Below are 19,909 nucleotides of genomic sequence, written 5' to 3' on the forward strand. Positions count from 1 at the left end.
TGTTGTTTTTTTGATAGCGAGAATATATTACCTATGTAAATTTTGGCATTCTGGACTAAAAACCACTCTGACTTGTTTCTGCTTTGAAATGTAAATAATAGTTGGAATAATTCCATGCCTAACTATTTATTCAAGAAACCACTTCACTAGGTACCATTACAAGACATTGTGAATGTATGAAAACAATATTCTTAAAATATGTTGTCCTTCGTAGGTTTTTATATACACCTGAAGAAACCTTCTAACCATTGTTCTCTCTCTTTTATTTCTCTCTCAGCTCCAGGAGACGGTGAAGAGGAAATTGGACAGTGCCCGATCTCCTTTAAATGGTGACCAAAATGGCCTCAGTGATGGGAGTTACTCTCCCACTACAAAGAGACTCCGAAAGGAAGGATGCACTGGAATGGACTCTCTCGGTAGCCTCCCACCCATTTCCCCACTTCATTCAATGGACATCAAGCCTACCTTGCCCTCGGGCAACAACAGTGCCTCCTCAAACAACGGAACCGGCAATGGCAATGCTGGTACTAACCATCTTACTGGACGACATGAGGATTTAGGCAAGAATGGTGGAATGCCTGATATTAAACTTAATGGTTCTTTGGATTTGGACGATGGCTTTGGCCTACTAAAGGACATGAAACAGGAGCCTTTGGATGATGGCGGTGGAATAGAGTCCTCGGAAACGTCGCTTTCAAATCAGAACAAGCTATTCTCTGATATCAATCTGAATGACCAGGAATGGCAGGAACTGATTGACGAGTTGGCGAATACGGTGCCTGAGGATGATATGCACGACCTCTTCAATGAAGACTTTGAGGAGAAGAAGGAGGTGAGCGACTTCACACGGGTTACGACAGAACAAACGCAGCTTGCACAAGACCCAGCACCTAACTCCGTAGCTTCGGCACCCAACAGTACACCGCAACCACAGAGTGGACAGATGCCCATGGGGTCACCTCAGGTGCGACCATCTTCCTCTGGTCCACCATTTGCAACTGCTGCCAATGGGACACCACCCCAGCAACCCTTGCAGCAGTCACCAGCAGTTGGAATGCCATCAGGATCACCTGCTAACTGTGTGGCTCGTTCTCCGCAAACGCCCACCCAAGCACAGACCCAGGCCTCGAGGCCTGGGAATGGATTTATGATGAATGCAGGTCCTGCCGTTGGTCCCGTGGGATCAACTCCAGTAACGGGAGGTGGCCCTGGATCAGGGGGAACAGGTGGACCTGCCCCGCCCACCTCTGAACTTTCACCGGCTGAGCAGCTGAAGCAAATGGCTGCCCAACAGCAGCAGCGTGCTAAACTGATCCAACAGAAGCACCAACAGCAGTCCCAAGCCGCAAATTGGTCACCTGCAGGAGCACCAACAAGCCCATACAGTGCACCCTTTAACCCAGACAAACCAAATAGCCCCATGATGTATCCGCAGGCTTTCAATCCTAGCAACACAATGGGGCCAAAAACACCAAGCATGAACAACTACCTCCCACAGAACCACATGAACATGCTCAATCAGCAGCAGCAGCAGCAGCAACCTAATAACTTGACTGCCCAAAACAACCTCAATAAACAGCTCTCTTATAGCAACACCAAGCCGCTGACTCATTTCAGTGGAGTAGACCACATGAGTCAGCGGATGACGCCGCCCATGGCCAATCAAGCCAAAAACCCGATGATGCCCTACATGCAGGGCACCGCAGGGCAAGGGGGTGGGCAACCACAAGTTCCAGGTCCAATGCCCAACCAGACAGCCCATTTAAGTGAAGAACAGAAGAGGATGATGATGATAAAGCAAAAAGTGCTGACTCAAGGCATGCCGTATGGCTCTATGCAGCAGCATGTACAGGTAAGATTCTTGATTTTTGTTCATGCCATGTTATGGAGAACTAAAACTAACTGCTGCTTTTGCATTTTCATTAATATTTAAAAAAAATTGTGCAGGGCTACAGTTGTGAATTAAGTGTTAAGTGTTAATCTTTATATATTTGGTCAGATGGTTGTTGTTACAGCGAGCTGTTCGCTTTAAGGCTTTGTCAACAGTGTTTAGTGTACTATATCTTTGTTAGTTTGCTTGGGATAAGCACAATGGTTTTACATTTTGTTGTGATCTGATTAGGTGGGTTTTTGGTTGAATAGCTGATATAAATGTACCTATTTCTATCTATTGAACTATGTCAGTGGATGCATGCAAGTAATAACTTTCTAAAAGCGTTTGGCAAAAAGAGCCTTCTATTTTCTCTTTACCTTTTTGTTCAGATTTATTTAAAGTCCATTGGTCTCTTCACAGTCTATACACTGACCATGTGGTGCATATTGTACACAAAACGTGAAAGCACTATATCAATCTAGTATGCTCCTGAAAACAAAGGTGTACCAGGTTCATGCAATGAACGCTGTTGAGGAAGAGTTAATCACTGGATTTGATTTTTGTCTTAGTCAGGCAAAATCTTTGAAGATTTTCAGAGCTTTGTTTGCTTTGTTTACCAGGTACTTGGTAGCAGGTAAATTAGATATCCATGAGTAAAACTGTTTATCCTTCTGTTGTTTCTTGGTTATGCCTGTCAAATAGTCTGTACTTATTTGAGTAGTCACATTTACCACCAGATTTTTTTTGTGTTTTCTGTACAGTTGCTCATGGATACTGCTGCACCATTATTTAAATTATTTTTCACCCACTATTATTGTGATATAATCAGATTAATTCAGATCAACCCTCCCGAAAATTATACACAAATATCAGTCCTGTGATTGGTTGGTTTTACATGTTAATCAGACGGCTCTTCCTGTCTAAGTGGATGTTATAAAATATAAAATGCAAAATGGACCACCTTTTTGCTGTTTAGTCAAAGTTCTGGCTATACAAAACTAAAAGCTAACACCAGCAGCCATATCACCCTGTAGCCCAAGACTGGTTGCCCACTGAAGCTAAGCAGGGCTGAGCCTGGTCAGTACCTGGATGGGAGACCTCCTGGGAAAACTAGGTTGCTGCTGGAAGAGGTGTTAGTGAGGCCAGCAGGGGGTGCTCACTCTGTGGTCTGTCTGGGTCCTAATGCCCCAGTGTAGTGATGGGGACACCAAACTGTCAAAAAGCACCATCCTTCGAATGAGACGTTAAACTAAGGTCCTGACTCTCTGTGGTCATTAAAAATCCCAGGATGTCCTTCGAAAAAGAGTAGAGGTTTAACCCTGGCATCCTGGCCAAATTTGCCCACTAGCCTCTGTCCATCATGGCCTCCTAATAATCCCCATACATATATGGCTTCATCTTCTCTCCACCAATAAGCTGTGTTGGGCGTTCTGGTGCAATATGTCTGCCGTCGCATCATCCAGGTGGATGCTGCACATTGGTAGTGGTTGAGGAGATTCCCCCCTTCCATATGTAAAGCGCTTTGAATACCCAGAAAAGCGCTATAGAAATGTAACAAATTATTATTATTATTATTATTATTACTTAAGTATTGAGACAACGCTTCAGCATTGGGGAGTTTGCCTAGAGACCCGTTATAAGTCGAACCGATTGGTCCTTACCCATAACTCTGGATTTTATGTCTGTGTTGTGCAGTGGGACAGTAATGGTTCCTGTTGCCCTGAGCAACAGCTAGCTCTTGGAATAGGAAATCGACACTCTGTAATATATTTATGCCTATGCGCCAACCTCTGATGTCCCCATGGCCGCCAAAATCCCTTTCCCTCATCCTATCCTTGGCTAAAAGGATGCCTTGTCTCTCCTTTCAGTTTCAGGAATTGATAGTATCAGTATTAGTATTAGATAGTGATAGTATTTTCAAATCATTAGTACCATGTTCATTCAAATGTCACTGCCATTTGCTCATTGGTTGTAACCATTAGCCTTCAGTCAACAACTAATGAGAAATGTGAGATTTGTTAGTATTTGTTGCATAATTATCCAACACAGTTTCTTCGTTAGACTACTGTTTACTAAAAAATGTCAGCCAAGAGTGCTAGAATGCCTTTTGTTATGAAAGGGTAATTGTGCTGGTGGTGGTCTCAGTTATTGGAGAGGTCTCGAGTCTGTTAGCTTCTGAACTGTAAATTATTCTCATTAATGGTGACATCCTCAGCCCCTCCCAGGCACCCTCTCTCTCCTCCTTTCATTTTATCCATCTGTTCATTGGGTTCTGTTGCTCTTGCTCTGAGATTAGATATTCCTCCACCCCTTTTCGTCTTTTTTTTCTCTTCTCCTGCATCTCCCATGCCCCCACCCCCTCTCTTCCCTCGTTCTCTCTCCTCAGAAGCAATAAAGGGGTAGATTTATGATGGTTGGTTCTTTTGCAGCCTGAGGAAAATGCAGCAGAAGAGCGAAATGAGGTTGAGAGAAATAAAAAGAGAGAGAATGAGAGAAAAAGCAGAATAAAGGTAGACCATAAGTAGAAGATGGTATGAATTATGGAAAGGGTGTAAAAGAAATCAAAGGCTAAATGAGAGAAAGGTATTATGAAAGAGGATGTATGTAGAGTATGAAAAAGAGAAATTTTGACTCATTTGTCATTTTGCTACCTCCTAAATACACTAGTGATGTTAAACACTGCCGTCTTGCTTTGTATCAGTTGAATTGGCATGGTCGCACAAAAATGTCGTCTTGTGTTCTTTGTCCTGTAGTACATTTGCTCAATGTACTTGACTGAACAAAAATGCTAGTTTCATTGCTTTTAATGTAGTAGATCTAATTGGCAAACATTTGCTAATTCCACACTCTGTTTTCTCAGACCAGCCAGACTGGTGTCTTCATCGCTAATGCTAATTTTTGTTTTGCCTGAGGTTTGCATATCAGAACTACTCCTTTGCTTCCTTTTAGTGCAGCATCCTTTTCCCATTCTTACAGTTATTAGTAGTAAATGTTGTTATGCACAAATTAGAGTTATAATGGACCTGCAGTGAAGTAGCTAGCAAAATATTTATGATTTGTGTTAGCACTAGGGATGCAACGGTACACGGTAAAATCCCGGACCGTTCGGTCAGCCCTGCACGGGACAATCTACCCTCGTGTCCCGCGGGACTTCGGTTTTGCCATTGTGTTCGCGCTGATCCTTTTAGTTTTTGCTTTAGGCGCCGTTCACATATCGCGCCTAAAAACGCGTAGAAAACGCTAGGCGTGCCGCGTTCTCCTTTTTCCAAAGCACTAGGGCGGTTGCGCTCCGGAGGCGTCTGTCGTTGCTAAAGCAACCATCAGCTTCGCTCTGGTTGGTTCTTGTCACGTGACCTACGGTGCGCTTGCGGCGTTCTGAAAAGTTGAGAATTTTCTGCTGGGGACATCGTTAGTGCCAACCGGTCTCGCCTTGCACCAGACAGTGTTGATGATAGACTCATCTTTTTGCACAAGAATCTCTCAATAGTGGATGAGTAAATAACATTGCACTTTGTATCCTGAATGCAGTATTTTTTTTATTATATTATTTTGCTCTGCTTTTTTTTATTCAAAGCACAAGCTAATTTATGTTTGTTAAAGGTAAAAGTGCACTTTTTCTTTCACATTGATCACTTCATATACCAGTTATCAAGGTTTGGAATTGGGATCCATTTGAATATTTTGAAGTGTGTTTGTTTACATTTTGTATTTCATATAAGTGATAGTTGAAGAGGTTGTATTACTTAGTGTTGTTCAGTACAGACTAGAGTGTTAATTTATTCCATACATTGATATTCTTCCTACTGTGACATTCTGTTTATGCACATAAGAAAAATAAAACATATTTTTGGGATGAAATAGCAGTCTCTTTCTGCACAAAACATGTACCGAACCGAGACCGTGGCCCAAAAACCGAGGTACGGACCGTACCGTGGGCTATCTGTACCGTTGCACCCCTAGTTAGCACACCAAAAGGTTTTAGCTTAGCTCAGGCGCTACATTCAGACAATTTGCATGCAATGTATGCCTTTCACAATATGACATTTACACATTTCTGATGTCCCTTTTGTCCATAGAGAACATGTGCAATGTTATATGTATGCAGTTCTCTGCTATGGAAAATCAATAACAAATCCCAGCACAGTATGCATTTTATAAATTAGTAGCTCCATTATTTGAAATGTATTAAACAAAAAGGTGGCTTTTGGCTTCACACAAAAGGTGTGGGTCAATATGTGTATATTTTTTATAATATAATTAATGAAAAAATAAAAAAACAAGTAGTATTAAATGAGGAACAATTCTAGAAATAAGCTTTTCCACCAGTGGTCACAATCACCCTGTATTTGATTATTAAAAAAAAATTGAAAACAAGAATGATGTAATAGTTTTCCGTATATTCTGTGTTAATTTATGGGCTGCTTACTTTCAGAATACACTATTAATGTTATTTGTCTTGATATTCTGCATGTGCAGACTCTCATTTGGAGTTAGCAAGTTTTTGATTGGATAATACATTTTGAATTTAGCATCTTATTGGATCTTTCATCTAAACAATAGACAGGCCATCAGGTTATTGATTAAAGAGTGGTAGAGGCTGTTGGTGCACAGTCAAGGGATGGGGGTGGAATCACAATTAGCAATATTTATGGTTGCTTATGAAGGTAAAGACACTCAGTAAAAGCTTTCTCTCAATGGCTTCCTTGAACACACATTCATAGAGTTCAGAGTGCATCTAGTGGTTTGGTTTTCTTTTTTTCCTTTTCTTTCATACACAGGTGGCAAAATGGGCGAGTTTGCATAATCTTATTATTGTGTGATTATGAAACTTTAGCACGGTCCTTAAAAGCTTGTTAGTCAGGCTTTGATTGTCACTCCATGCCATTTTGCATATCGCTGTGACTAATTTATTTGTGGGGGATCAAAGGTAGAGAGGAGGAAACTGTATGGTGGGCTGTGTTTGTGTGTGAATGTGTGCTAGGGCTAATGCCATCGTAAAGCTTGTGTGTGAACTAATAGCCTAGATGTTTGGGGCTTTGGATATTAACAGTGGGGTGTTGCTTAATGGGCACTGGGCAGTCAGACTTTCAGGTAACAACACTGATGATTTTTATGAATGGTACTTGGCAGAACAAAACGTTTTGTGAGTGATTGCAAGGGTTGATGGTTGCTAGGGTGTCATGGATAGTTGCCAGGGTGTTTCCTAGGTGTTTCTAAGTGTTTTAATCTATGCATTTTATGTGGTTGGGAGGGCTTTGCTAGGTGGTTATGTTTTCATCTATGTGGTTCCATAGGGTGTTTTCAGTGGTTGCTGGGGCTTTGCTATGTGGTTGCTTGGATGTCAAGAGTAGTTGCTAGATGCTTGTTTACTTGGTGGTTGCTTAAGTTTTGTGGGTGGTTGGCAGGGTGTTTCTATGCAATTTATATAATGTTCTAAGCACATTGCTAGGGTGTTGTGGGAGATTGCTTTGGCTTTGGAAGTTGGTTGCTAGGGTGTTATAGATGGTTGCCATCAAGTTATTTCTGTTATTAGTTGTTTTTAGTGCATTTCTAGGGTGTTGTGGGTGGTTGCTAAGGCTTAGCAACCACCTAGCAAGTGTGTTACTATGTGGTTTCTATGGTGTTTCAAGCAGTTTTAGCATATTGCTCAAAAGCATATTTCTTCACAAAAATAGTAAATACTTATAGGGCATCGTGTAAGTAGGCGAATTGGGACACTGCAGAAGTCTTTATGAGTGAGTCACTGAATCATTCATTCAAACAAATAAAAAAGAATTCAGATTAAATTAAATATTTTTTAAATAGACTTCATCTATTTAGTCTAGTCTAGTATTTAGTCTATTTATAAGCGTGGGGAATCATATTCTCTATTTTAAACCAAAAATATTGTGATTCTCCAGAAATTTGTAATTTATCCAGAATCGATTCGTGCAGCTCTATTACAATAAGGTTGGGTATTGTATGAATTTTAGCGATTTCAATTCCAATTATGATTCTGCTTATTGATTCCGATTCTTGCCAGTTTTGATTCCAATATGGTAAAAAAGTCAAACATTAAGATATAAAAAAATATTTTTGTCTTTTTGCAAAACATTGTTACATTCTTAATACCATGAACAGCCTAAATATCAACTAACTAATAAACTCTGCTTACTAATATAAATTTCAAACATTATTAAAGACAAGTATGCAGTCAGTAATACAGTAAGAACAAATAAACAATTTAGCAAATAAAAATACGAAACAACTACAAGTTCAGAAATTGAAATCAAATTTAAAACAACAATGCATAGTAGAGTTGTCAAAGTACCTACTTCAGTACCAAACAGTACTGAAATTTAAAAAATGTGACACTGATGAGCGGAATTGTAAACGCCTCTGATTGGACATTGTGTTCACGCGCTCATCGGATGTGTCTGTGATTGGCTACAATGAGCAGCGCATGGGAGCGTTTGAGAACACATGGAAGTGTTTGAAAGTGTTTTAAAAATCGGGAGTGGGAGCATTTGAAATCACAAGCATGTCCCTGCTTTCAAACACTCCCATCTGTATCTGTTTAAGCACTTGGTGAAGAGCGTCATTGATGTATATACAACATGTATTTGAAGCGCTGATCATTGTAGCCAATCACAGACATATCCGATGAGCGCGTGAACACAATGGGGAATCTGAGGTGTTTAAGATTCCATTCAATAGCGCTCAAAGCGTCACATTTTTAAAATTTCAGTACCGTTTGCTTGGTACCGAAGTCGGTACTTTTTGACAACTCTACTGCATAGTCTTCTTTTTGTAAGTAAAGTAAAGATTAATCCTTATTAAAGTTACAAAAGATTAGGGCTGGGCGATAAAACGGTATCGGTATTTATTTTGTGCTTCACGGACCGTGTATCAGGTTGGACAAATGCAGAGCGAGACGATCTTGATCAAGCGAATCTGTTACTACACAGCGCTAAGAGATCCATTAAAGGGGTGGTATAATGCCCTTTTCACAAGATGTAAAATAACTCTTTGATGTCCCCAGAGTGTGTATGTGAAGTTTTAGCTCCAAAATACCCCACAGATTTTTCCTACGGACAAAATTGCGATTGTTAACTCATGATTTCTGTTCTGTCTGTGCGCACCAATCTTGCACTTCTATCTCCTCCTCAACCAGACCACCTAGAGACTTCGGGTTTTCGGCATTATGTTAAGGAAGGTCTAATCTCGGGAACGCACACAAAAAAAAAAAAAAAAAAAAAAAAAAACACCATAAAAACATTTACTATCTCTTAGTGTTGTGATCCCATGACGTCAGAAAATTGCGCTAAAACACTCACTGAGTTTTTATTACTTGTTTTATATGTTAAAATTGTCAATTTTTGAGTGTGAGCAAAAACGCACCGTTTTGTGTCTGTTCCTTTAAATGCAAATGAGCTGCTGCTCCCAGCACAGAGGGCGGAGCTTCAACAGCTTGCACTCACACAGACTTGCGCTGAAAATTTCAAAAACTTTTAGCCTTTTATGTTCAAACCAGATTCAGACAATGATGGAGAGAATCAAGAAAAAGTGACAACATGTAGAATCCAACAGGACGTTTCTGAATGGTTAGTTGATGAATTTATGTAGCTTATGTGTAGTTATCTTCTAGTCATTGATTAGCATATTCTGTCTTGATAATCTATAAATCGTGTTCCGGGGGCGGGGTTTATGTAAATTTTAGGGTTGGTGATGTCACTAACCCGGTAGTAATGTTGTGTAGTCCTTAGAAAACAGCGCACGAGTGCCGAATTGAGTTCTCTTTAGCGTCTTCTTGCGCTTGAATGGTTTAAAACCACGTTAAAATGTGCACACATCAATCGATACAGCACACGGAATAAAAATTTGTATTTTATGACAAGTATCCAATTCCTAACCTTATGTATCGATTCCAATCCGATTTTCGCTTCTCAACCCCTACCTGAGTCCCTCGTATATAGGGGATCCTATAGTTCTTTTTTACATAGTGACGGAGAACAGTGGTATATTATGACATATCTAGCTTATCTTTTGAGTTAAAAGTTCATTCATATGACCAGTGTTTGCTGACACATACACCTTGAGTTCCTCCTGTATTACTTTCATCTTTCATGTGCCATGAAAGCGAAGTGTCTTGTGGCATAAATCTCAAACAGTGAAAATTCAGAGAAATCGAAAAAAAGACCACCCCACTGCTCTTGTCCTGTCCCCTTCCCCCACCTCTCTTTATTCACAGGAAGGAGAGGTATTGCTTTCCTTCAAACCCCCCTCCCCTTCAGACACTCAGACACACACACACACACATGCACACATCAGGGATTGAGCTGAGTTGCTCTCAGATCTTGCAGGAGTGAGGACGGGAGGAAAGAGCGGAGAGGAGCGGTGGGGGCTGAAGCACACCACACTCGTTGTATCCTTGACAACACAGACACCAGACAAAACCACCACCGACCGTTGCTGTGCCGCCTAAACAAAGGCATTTGTGTGCACTTGTGTGTGTCAACAAGGAAAGAGGGCAGATACAGCGACGAAGCATTGTTTTAGCAACTAGTTGTATAGAGAGCTTATAAACACACACACAAAATCCCAGTTGTAGCAAAATTTTCTCCACTTGACATCCCGTAATGATGTATGTTTGTCTATTGCGTATTCACTGGGGGCCTCTAGTCAACATCTCTGCACTGAACTATATTGACACAGCCTTGAATGAGCCACAGAAAGAGTGTCAGTATAGACACTATAGCTGCTGTTTTTGGGTTAAAGCTTATGGCTGAGTTGTCGAATAAGCCAAGTGTCACTAATACTGAAATTGGTAGAGTTAGGCTGAGAGATATATTCTAGCTTAAGTTGTTAACAGGCCTGCTGCTGACAACCATCAACATTTGTTGATTTCTAGACATGGTTACAATGTGGTGTGTGTGTGTTTATGCATCCGGTTTACACATTGATTGACAGTGCTGGAAAAACAAACCAGTAATGTTCATATATTTATATATTTATATTTAAATATATTTATATTCACACAGAACATAATGACACAGTGTGGTTTTGCGATACTAAGGGTACGTTCACACGACAACGATATGCTTAAAACGGAGAAGCACTTTGAAACCTGTTTTCTAAACTTTGGGAGTATCAGGCACCCAAAGCGCCATTGTTGTGTAAATGAATGGCCAAAACGCATAAAAAGTTTTACGTTTTTAGTTCAAAACTGTGTCGTGTAAACAGCCCCTCAGTCAATTAGTGAGGTCAACCAGTTTTATTTTATCAATTAAAAATAATTTTCATTGTTATAATTGTTTATATTTAGGGATGATTAAATAAATAAGTAATGTGCCACTAAAAAGATAATAAAACATGCAGACGGACATCATTGGACGTCTCGCACTAACATTGGCACGTGTTTAAGATGTTGCTACATGCTCTGATTTGAAGCCTTGAAGTTTGTGGTTGCACTTCATTTTTTATAATGATTTAGAGGAAAGAGTGAGTGTGAAATATGGCATCTAGACATCATGCCCTACAGTAGTATAATGTGATATGATTCACACTGCAACTACAGTGCCGAAAGAGACCACATTAGTTCACTAAACTGTCCTACAGAGTGCTGCAATTTATATGCGGGTAAATCTCACAAAAGCTGTCAAGAAATGAATGGATAATATTCCCCCTCAAAATCAAAAAGGCTTACTTTTTAATTAATTTATTGTTTTATAATTGTATTATTTAATACACCACCTTAATAAAGTCACAATACAAAAATTGTATTGATCCTAAAATCATCAACATATAATTTTTTTTTCTTTCTAAAACAAGGCCCAGTAATTAAAAATGCACTCATGGCACCTGCTGTGAATGAGTCTTAAGCTGCAGGTATATGCTGGTTATATTGCACTGCAATACCTGCGTGCTGACTGTGTGTGTGTGTGTGTGTGTGTGTGTGTGTGTGAGCGCTGCCGCTGCTGCACTACTCTTTGTCCACGCGCTAACACTGACAGATGGAGAGACCACATGGATCATGGCAGCAGAGAGAGAGAGAGAGAGAGAGAGAGAGAGAGAGTGAGGGAGGAGATGGAGAGCAGAGGAGACGGAAAGAGGATGGTGCTGGTGGTGGTGGGGGGTTAGTGCACAGGCCAGGAGGAGGTGTGTGTGCGCGCATATGCTGCCCAGGAAAAAAGCAGCCTGCAGTGGGTGTCTGCCTGCCCATGTGTATTAGCGTTTGAATTTCCAAACCCTGCAAAGATACTGCTTCCTCATATATGGAAGATGCGCGCTCACCTTGTATACCTGTGTTTGAGTGTTGTAACTATAATAATGTAGGGTATAAAACAGCCTTGAATCCTGGATATTAATAAGATTCACGTTCGTGTGAGTGCACGTATCAGTGTGTGCTTGGATGACAGAGCTCTGTTTAGTATGCAGGGACCGGGATGCTGTTGCTGCCAGTGTGCTATGAAGCCAACACTGGCCTGTAGCACAGAATAAGAATGATGCCTCTCTCTCTCTCTCTCTCTCTCTCTCTCTCTCTCTCTCTCTCTCTCTCTCTCTCTCTCTCTCTCTCTCTCTCTCTCTCTCTCTCTCTCTCTCTCTCTCTCTCTCTCTCTCTCTCTCTCTCTCTCTCTCTCTCTCTCTCTCTCTCTCTCTCTCTCTCTCTCTCTCTCTCTCTCTTCCCCCTCCTCTCACTTCCTCCAGTGAGGATACCTCACCAATAAGAGAGGGAGAGAGAGAAACTTTGGCCGTCGCAGCCACTGTGTTGCCATAGATACCATGGCTCATAGCGCTTTACTTCCGAAATCAATGGCAGATTCGAGATGGGAAAGGTGGGAGTTTTGTGTGTGCATGAGCTTGCACATGTGTGTTTGTGTCTGTGTGTATGGAAATGTTTGACACCTGTCAACAGGCGAGGGTTGTTATTTAGTCTATAGTGTGTTTACTAGTGCTGTGAGATTGCAGTGGGTAGTATTTTTTAAAGAACCCCTCCTCAAAACATGTAGAGACACTCAAACACACTCTAAGGTCGCCTCGATGTTTTGGCTTTGTTATGACACCAGCTCTGATACTTCTGTATTGATTCTATTACTAAATAAGTTCCTTGAAAATAAAAGACAGTAGTTGTAATAATTCAAATGAACATCAAATCTGTCAGTTAAGACACAATTTTAAATCAAGCAGGGTCATGGAATCCGTATAAAATTGCATGAACAATTACGGTACATGAATTATGGTTATCTCAGCATGTTTTCAGTTGCGTTTCCAGATAAATTCCCTGGAAATATTTCAGAACCATATTGTGTCATAATTGAGCTTGAAAATAACAACTATTAATTTACTTTGCTCAACTTGACACATTGTTGAATACTTTCTTAAAAGTACATATTTTTATATTTCTTGCATACTTGACATCTTTTATGTTGTGTTATAACTATGAGTGACTGTTGTAACACAGGTACAAAAGCTGTCACTGGGACAGTACCCTTTAAAAAGGTTCTAATATATACCAATTATGTACTAATATGTACACTTTTGGTAACAATTATGTACCTTTGAGGTACTAATATGCACTATTTAGCTAAAAAGGTGTACCTTTTGAAAGGATACCACCTTTTTTTTTCTGAGAGTGAATTTCAGATTTGTTTCTGTTGTAATGTTAGATTTTGAATTGGTTGTACTGTTCAGAGGTAAAACAAAAAAGAAAGAAAGAAAAAAAAAAAGTTTCAATGCTTCACGTTATTACACCTGCCTGAACTGCCAAACTGCAAACAGAACAGTTTTTGGTATGCTTATGCTATACCTCTTTCATACCTTTTTTTTCCTACCAGTACTGTGCTACCCCTAAACACACACATTTGTTCTATACAGTCCTGCAGAGACGACATATTTTTGTTGCCCAACCCGAAAGTCTCAGCCTCAGACGTCACTCCTACGGACCGTTGGCCGAACAGCTGATGCATATTGCACAAAAAATTGAAAACACTTCAAGAGTTTCGAAGTCGTCATCTGATTGGTTGAATTTTACAGGATTTGTAGAATACAGTGGGGCCAAACCCCCTTATGGAAGAAGCAAGCCGTTGTGTTTACAATTGTGACAATGAACGCTTATCAGGATCAACTAAATGCTGAATTTTCAAAAGTATGTAATGGCATAGACTCTTTAAAATACGTCTAAGAGTTTTACACACTGGTCCGTTATTGTAGTGACGTTACAATTATACACGCCCCTAAACATGACGCAGAACAAAACGAACTGTGATTGGTTGAATGGTTGTCAGTCAGACGGCCTCTGGGTTCCCTTGACAAAAAGCCAATAGGATTTTTTTTATTGGCTTTTGGATTATTGCTGATTTTGTTTAAATTAATCTACACAAATTAAGAAAACGTTTATGAATTTTGAAGCCTAAAAACAATTGCCAGAAGTAAAAAGCTGAAGTTACGCCATGAATGAACTACACCACGCTAGCATGACTTCTGCATCACATTCACTAAGCTTCCGATTAGGGATGGGCATGATTAATCGACGATCGATAATTGATTGTTAAGAATTTCGTCGATCACGTTTATTTGTTATCGATTAAACTAATGCAGGTTGCGTTGCGTAGTGTGAGTCTTGAAGCAATGGAATTAATTTTAGCGCGGAGGTACCTGTGCATCCCGGCAACATCAGTCCCCTCAGAGCGGGTGTTTTCGGCGGCTGGACTGGCTGTCACCAGGTTGCGGTCGCATCTGATCCCAGATCATGTCAACATGCTTATCTTTCTCAACAGAAATCAGTAGACTGATGCAGAAGTTCTATGGGAACTTCATGCGTTTTCTCAGATCGGATAGCTATCTGATTTATCAAAATGATTCCATTTACACCTGGTCACATAAATGTGTTTTTGCAAAACGGATATAAATCTGATCTTGAATTCCCGCACTATATGCATATTTAAATTGTTGCACGTCACCGAAAGCAACTGATATGAGCTGCATTTTATTGATCATCAGCGAACATGTCTAAATCAAAGACCGCAACAAAATATTGCGGCAACAAGATATTGCAGCAACAGCCCTGGTAAGATCATTTCGGTTCTTTACTTTTAATGAAGATGATTGTGTGTTGATGAATGACTTTCACTTTGATTTGCATAGTTTGCACGTTGGCTTGATGAATAGATGCTCATCTGTGGTGATGCGTGTTGAAGTAGCGTCGTCATATCTGGCTATAACATGACATATAGCCTGATAACACGCTCTCACACGTTTATTTCTTAGCATTTTTGGGATAAGTCAAATTTACATATGTGGTTTCAACAACCAGATGCATTTACTCTTGTCCAGTTTCGTCTGGAATGCGTCTCAGATCTCCTCCTGAAGTGGTTTGAGCGATCGGGTTTAAATCCGCCTCGAATGCGTTTCGGAGGGCATTTACAGTTGGTCTTTTCACGATCGGATAGCTATCCGATCACAGAAAACGGATGAAGTGGCCATGGGTCTCTGTTTAAGAACGCCCCGGCTCGCAGCTGCAGGTTCCGCTGTTTTAGAGCACCGCAGGGCATATCTTCAAGTCTACCGAACGTCCAGTTTCACTGCCACAAGTTGATCTTCTTGTAATAAAGATCTCATCGAGGACAAACAAACTGTATTTTTGTATTTTCATTGCATTTTTAATTTATAAAAAGTTAAAGAAATAATGAATTTCAATATAAAAATATTAATGATTAATCGATAGTCGATCGTTAATTCTCCCGACGATCGACTAAGAAAATTTAATCGAATGCCCATCCCTACTTCCGATGGCTCTTTCAATCTATATTTAAAATCTATAAGTTTGAGTTAGAATCGTTTGCAAGAGCACAAGTATAAGCACAACGAGGCTATGAAAGTGAACTAGTGATTTGAAGAGTTGATTATCTGTTCAACCTGTAGTCCCATTTAGCCATATGTTTGCAACCACCTTTCTCAAGACAAGCAAAATCTTGAGTGGACCATCACTGATGTATTTTATGTCATATTAAAAAAAAAAAAAAAAAAAAAAAAAAAACCTGACTTTGGTTGTTCTATACTGAGCTAATGATCACCTAAACCAAACACTCATAGAAACATTTCTACATTTTGGCATGTCCTTCACTCATACATTTCTTTTATTTTGTATTAACTGTTTGCCTTCAGGACTGGTCTCCATAATGTTGGCCAAAAACACACACTCACAAAAGCAAGCTATACCAGAGAACCAGAGCTTAGCGACTATCCTCATTCCTCAGGCTTTATCTTTTGCTTTCCCAGCACAACTGAAGGAGAGAAACAGGAAGATAAAGAGTGAGGAACACCTGGGTCGCACACCCCCACGTACACAAAAAAAGAAAGACAGCTGCCTCTTTCCATATGGCAGTCATGGATATGACACCCGAATTACGCTGGCGCGCACACACACACAGTATCAACACAAGCTGCTACGCTCTCTTCAGAAAGACCTTCACTATTTCACGCCTTAAACTGAAGTGAACTGCACTACAGCAGACTTGCACTCAGTTCAGCGGAGACACATTGAGTTCATTTTAATAGTAGAGCTTTAAAGGAGAACTTTTGTCATCGTTGTGTCAGCTTCCTCTGCTTCCATGTAGATATATGTATTGTGGCATTATACATATGCCAGTCGAACAGTCGTGTCATTATTTTATATTTAGTGTAATAGCGGCACCTCATCCTGCCGACGCATGTCGTCTTATCTTTTCCAAGGAGCCTCCGAACTGTCACATCCCGAAAGAAAGATGGAGGGAGGGTGGGTGAATTGTTTTTAAAAAAGGAGGCAGCTCTCAAAACGCTCACTGACAACTTGAGAGAGTGAGAAGGAAGGAGAGAGAGCGAGTTAAGGAGCTTTGAAAAGGATTAGGTTCAGAATTTAACTTTTTTGTAGCCAAAGATGCCTTCTCAGAGCAATTTGCCTTGAACGCTGAAACATGGTTAATCCCTTCTTAAAAGAGCATAATCCAACAACCCTGCTACCTGATCCACACTGCAGAGAGACTGAGAGCTGTGGCGCTTCACTCTACCTGAACCAACACACACTCGCTCGCAAAACACGCCGGTGGAAGCCCTACACACTTCACCGTGAACTTAAACACTCGTTTACAAACTCGAACCTCCAACACAGAATGTCCTTACAGAGTTTTGGGGTGTGTTAGACCTGCTGCTGAGAGAATGTATGCCAAGGAGAGCGTTTCAAGAGGAATGCAAAAAAGGCTGAGTACTGTTAATATCCACTGGATGAGAAATTTGCATCTTACTGTTTTTGGTACACTATACTGTACCTCTCTTATACCTTTTTTCCCTACCAGTACTGTGCAACCCTTAAACACTCACACGTTTTACCTATAGAGTGCTGCAGAGATGACATATTTTTGTAGGCCAACCTGAGAGTTAGCATCACCCTGGTTCCCTCAACAAAAAACCCAATGGATTTTTCCATTGGTTTGTATGATTATTGCTGAAAATTAGCAGTGTGACCAAAAAAGTTTGATTCTTACATTGTTTCACAAGTGAACGTAACTTTTATGAATTTTGAAACCTAAATACAATCTCCAGAAGTATAAAAAAAAGCTTAAGCTAGAAACAAACTACAGCACAGTTGCCTGAAATCAGCATCATATTCACTAAGCTTACAGTTACACTGTTTACTCTTTGTTTTTTTTTGTTTTTTTTGTTTTTTTAAATAAGTAAAACAGTATGTTGCGTTATCAGAACATCTTGGAAATAAAAATGGGCGTTTTTAATCCAGTTTTGTTAAAACGTCTTAGCTTCTGGGAGTCTGGAAAGTTAAAAATAGTCAAACATCATGTTATATTGGCAGTCATATGGCAGCGCTGTCTGTGAATCATTGACTGACTGGGCAGCTGCTCTTGGTTTTGGATACAGTCTAGGTCACTCTTGTTGACACACAAATCTAGTGTATTTCCGGGTTTGAACGTAAAGCGTGTGTGTGACATTGATTTGTGTCTGTGATTTAAAACACATAGCGAGAGCGCTGACAGATAAAATCTGTCAACACCAAGAGTTAACTAATGCTTAGAGTGTGTTGATGTATGAACTATCATGTGTACATACGTCTGTTTGGACAGGCACTTGTTGCCATTATTATTTCTAAAGTGTACTACTGTTCTTATCACAGTATTTAATAATGCTCTATTCATATATTCGAGTTTATTGAATAATAATCTAGTATTGAAAAGTTTAGGGTCATTAAGATTTTTTTTTTAAATGCATGCTTTTATTTAGCAAGGATTAAATTAAACAAAAGTGAAAGTTAAGACATTTATAATGTTACAACATTATAACATTTTCAGCAAAACTATCATGGTTTTCTCACACACACAAAAAACTGAAAATTCAGCTTTGTCATCACAGCAATAAATTACATTTTGTGTAAGAAATTACAAATGAATTCAAAAGATAATGGTTATTTTAAATTTGAATAATAGTTCACAATTACGTTTATACATATTACGGTTTTAATTTTCATCAAATAAAAGTCTTGGTGAGCATAAGAGACTTGGTTTAAAGAAATATTTTAAAATCTTACTGCCCCCAAAATTTGAACACTAGTGTACATATATCTATCTATTTATTTCTATTTATTAAAAATGTAATATATTATAGTGTATACTATATTATTTGTATATTGTTTAAGTATGTTATGAGTTGTTTATATTTATCTGTATTACTACTATAGAACTTTAACTATATATATAAAGAAAGAACGTTCTATATTAGCAATGCAGATAAATATAAACAACTAATATAAATATGGATAGATGAGTATCATTGTTTTTATGGATTGATGTATAGAATTATTGCACGGAAAAGTATGAATTGACAAATGATTGAATGATTTCTAACAGTTTGACACCGGTTAAATATCTGTTAGATAAATGTAAAACTGTGCTTTTCTGACAACAGGCTTAATATTTTCATTTCCAACCGCTTTTATATGCATCCTGCACTCCAAATATCAGGAAATCTCTCTGCATTCTTTACTGTATCCTTTTTGTTTTTCTGTCGTTTTATTTTTCTGACTTTTACCTCTCTTTGTTGCTCTCATTCTTTCTTTCTGTTTGCAACCCGAGGAGCACTGCACACTGTGTTTGCCACCCACTCTCCACTGCCTGTGGACTCAAAGAGAGAGAGAGAGAGAGAGAGAGAGAGAGAGAGGCCTGTGTGTTATTTGGTAGGAGTGGCTGCTTTAGCTCTCTCATTACAGGACACTGGGAATGCTGCAGTGACCAAACTCCAGCAGCCCTTTCACTCACTGTTTGGACAAACCTTATACTCCTACACGAGTGTTTGAACGCTCTTCAGGAGTACATTCTGTATCCTGCCTTTTCACCTCTAGAAACCCATGTTACAGTCCAGGCCCTTGATGTGTTTCTATATTGATGCAATTGATGGCAAACGCGTTGAGTGAAGCCAGCTAGTTCCCCTGACCCACATTAGTTTTTTCCTGCCACCTTTTCCATCCCGTTACCATGGGTTACTCGATACTAATGGTGCTGGCATCGCTATTGTTAGGGCATTTTATCACATTTATGGACAGTTTGATGGAAGACAGCTTTCCTATCAGGCACTGCAGCAGTCACCTATCAGAGAGGACCCATTGTCCCCCTGGCGGTGATAAGGATTCCTCAGGCTGACGATGTGGAGTTTGGGGCTTTATCTGTTGGCCGCACTATGTTTGTCTGAACGAATGAGACGTAATGGAGGGAAGGGTTGGACTGACACTGTGAAAGTGCATACTCCACGTGAGCTTTCTGCTTCAGCAGGTGTGGGCGTTTGGATCTTATTGTTTTATGTAGGTACATTACAGAGTATCTGTCTGTTTTGTTACATGTTGAAGAGTCACAGTTATATTTGGCCTGAAAAGCTAAAAATAGCTGCATTAATAGTATAAGGGATATTAGGTTCTTGTCTTTACAAATTGTGAATTTGCCAACTAGGCTAAATGTAACCTAAATCAGGGCTTTTCAACCTTTACTGACCTAGAAACCGCCACCAAAATCTTAGGCACCTCAT

At 39.8% G+C, this 19,909-nt stretch overlaps 1 protein-coding gene across 1 annotated transcript in view; it reads left to right on the forward strand.

Moving 5' to 3' along the window:
- Positions 1–19,909, forward strand: part of maml3 (mastermind-like transcriptional coactivator 3) — a 105,419-nt gene that overhangs the window by 62,337 nt on the left and 23,173 nt on the right. Inside the window, exon 2 of the mRNA XM_079864703.1 lies at positions 278–1,852. Coding sequence (XP_079720829.1) covers positions 278–1,852 — 1,575 coding nt within the window. The remainder of the gene's footprint in view (positions 1–277; positions 1,853–19,909) is intronic.

Source organism: Squalius cephalus (assembly GCF_949319135.1).
Source record: "Squalius cephalus genome assembly, chromosome: 2".
In the NCBI taxonomy this organism is placed as follows: Eukaryota; Metazoa; Chordata; class Actinopteri; order Cypriniformes; family Leuciscidae; genus Squalius; species Squalius cephalus.